The sequence below is a fragment of the Salvelinus sp. IW2-2015 genome, unplaced genomic scaffold (genome assembly GCF_002910315.2).
Source record: "Salvelinus sp. IW2-2015 unplaced genomic scaffold, ASM291031v2 Un_scaffold11020, whole genome shotgun sequence".
In the NCBI taxonomy this organism is placed as follows: Eukaryota; Metazoa; Chordata; class Actinopteri; order Salmoniformes; family Salmonidae; genus Salvelinus; species Salvelinus sp. IW2-2015.
This window is the reverse complement of record NW_019952277.1, coordinates 302-1822: the sequence shown is the minus strand read 5'-3', so window position 1 is coordinate 1822 and position 1521 is coordinate 302. Positions and strand designations below refer to the sequence as shown.

At 52.6% G+C, this 1521-nt stretch overlaps 1 protein-coding gene across 1 annotated transcript; it reads right to left on the bottom strand.

Moving 5' to 3' along the window:
- Positions 1 to 555: 555 nt before the first annotated feature.
- Positions 556 to 1242, bottom strand: LOC139027357 (uncharacterized). The gene has a single exon (XM_070442476.1). It carries the CDS (start codon positions 1240 to 1242, stop codon positions 556 to 558), a length of 687 nt encoding a protein of 228 aa, XP_070298577.1.
- Positions 1243 to 1521: the final 279 nt, after the last annotated feature.

Genomic DNA, 1521 nt, shown 5'->3' with positions numbered 1-1521 from the left:
GACGAGGGGGGGGTGAGAGGACAGAGGGGGAGGGGGGTGAGAGGACAGATGGGTAATGAGAGGGGGGGAGGGGCATGTGGCCACCTCAGACCAGACCGCCCAATGTGACAACAACACCCAGGCCTCAGTCATAACATAAAGTGACCACTAACATGACAGCATCTACACACAGCCAATGGAACCTGCTGCTTTAAGGAAAATACACCTCTCTCTCAATTCCATGTAAGGGCTTTATTACCAGGGGAAACATGTGTCAACATYGCCAAAGCTAAGTGAAATAGATAATAAACAAAAGTGAAATAAASAATAACAATTAACAGTAAACATTATAATCACAAAMGTTTCAAAATACATTTCAAATGTYTCTCTCTCATTTCACTAAACKAATGAASCTGAAAAGTCTGTTCTCATGGTTGATCTAAACTTGTTGTTTGTGTCGAACTGCTTTGCTTTATCTTGACCAGGTCGCAGTTTTAAATGAGGACTTGTTCTCAACTGGCCTACCTGGTTAAATAAAGGTGAAATACAATGTTTTAATAAAAACTCATGGGATATTTAGAACTGAGCTGTGAGACTGGTGAGGCTGGGGCTGTGGTGAGGCTGGGGCTGTGGTGAGCGCTTGGGGGCTGTGTGTGAGGCTGGGGCTGTGGTGAGGCTGGGGCTTGGTGAGGCTGGGGCTGTGGTGGGCTGGGCTGTGTGAGGGGACTGGTGAGACTGGGGCTGTGGTGAGGAACTGGTGAGACTGGGCTGTGTGAGGCTGGGCTGTGGTGGGCTGGGGCTGTTGAGGCTGGGGCTGTGGTGAGGGAATGGTGAGGCTGGGGCTGTGGTAGGGGAACTGGTGAGGCTGGGGCTGTGGTGAGGGAACTTGGTGAGGCTGGGGCTGTGGTGAGGGAACTGGTGAGGCTGGGGCTGTGGTGAGGGAACTGGTGAGACTGGGGCTGTGGTGAGGCTGGGGCTGTGGTGAGGGAACTGGTGAGACTGTGGTGAGGCTGGGGCTGTGGGTGAGGGAACTGGGAACTGGTGAGGCTGGGCTGTGGAAGGACTGGTGAGACTGGGCTGTGGTGAGGGACTGGTGAGGCCTGGGGCTGTGGTGAGGGACTGGTGAGGCTGGGCTGTGGTGAGGGAACTGGGTGAGGCTGGGGCTGTGGTGAGGGAACTGGTGAGGCTGGGGCTGTGGTGGAGGGAACTGGTGAGACTGTGGTGAGGGAACTGTGAGGCCTGTGGTGAGGAAACTGTCTGCATAATGGTATTTAGATGTGAGTTCTCTCTATAGGAAAATTAAACACTGAACAGATCAATGGTTTATACCTCCAATCCTCCACGAGAGACAATAACATGGTACCCTATTCCTGTTATAGTGCACTAGTCTATGGCCCTGGCACCCTATTCCCTATGGACCCTGGTACCCTATTCCCTATGGACCTGGCACCCTATTCCTGTTATAGTGCACTAGTCTATGGGCCCTGGCACCCTATTCCCTATGGACCTGGTACCTATTCCTATGGACCCTGGCACCCTATT

Coding starts and splice junctions, on each gene's coding strand:
- LOC139027357 (XM_070442476.1), bottom strand. CDS start 1,242: ATGCAGACAGTTTCCTCACCACAGGCCTCACAGTTCCCTCACCACAGT.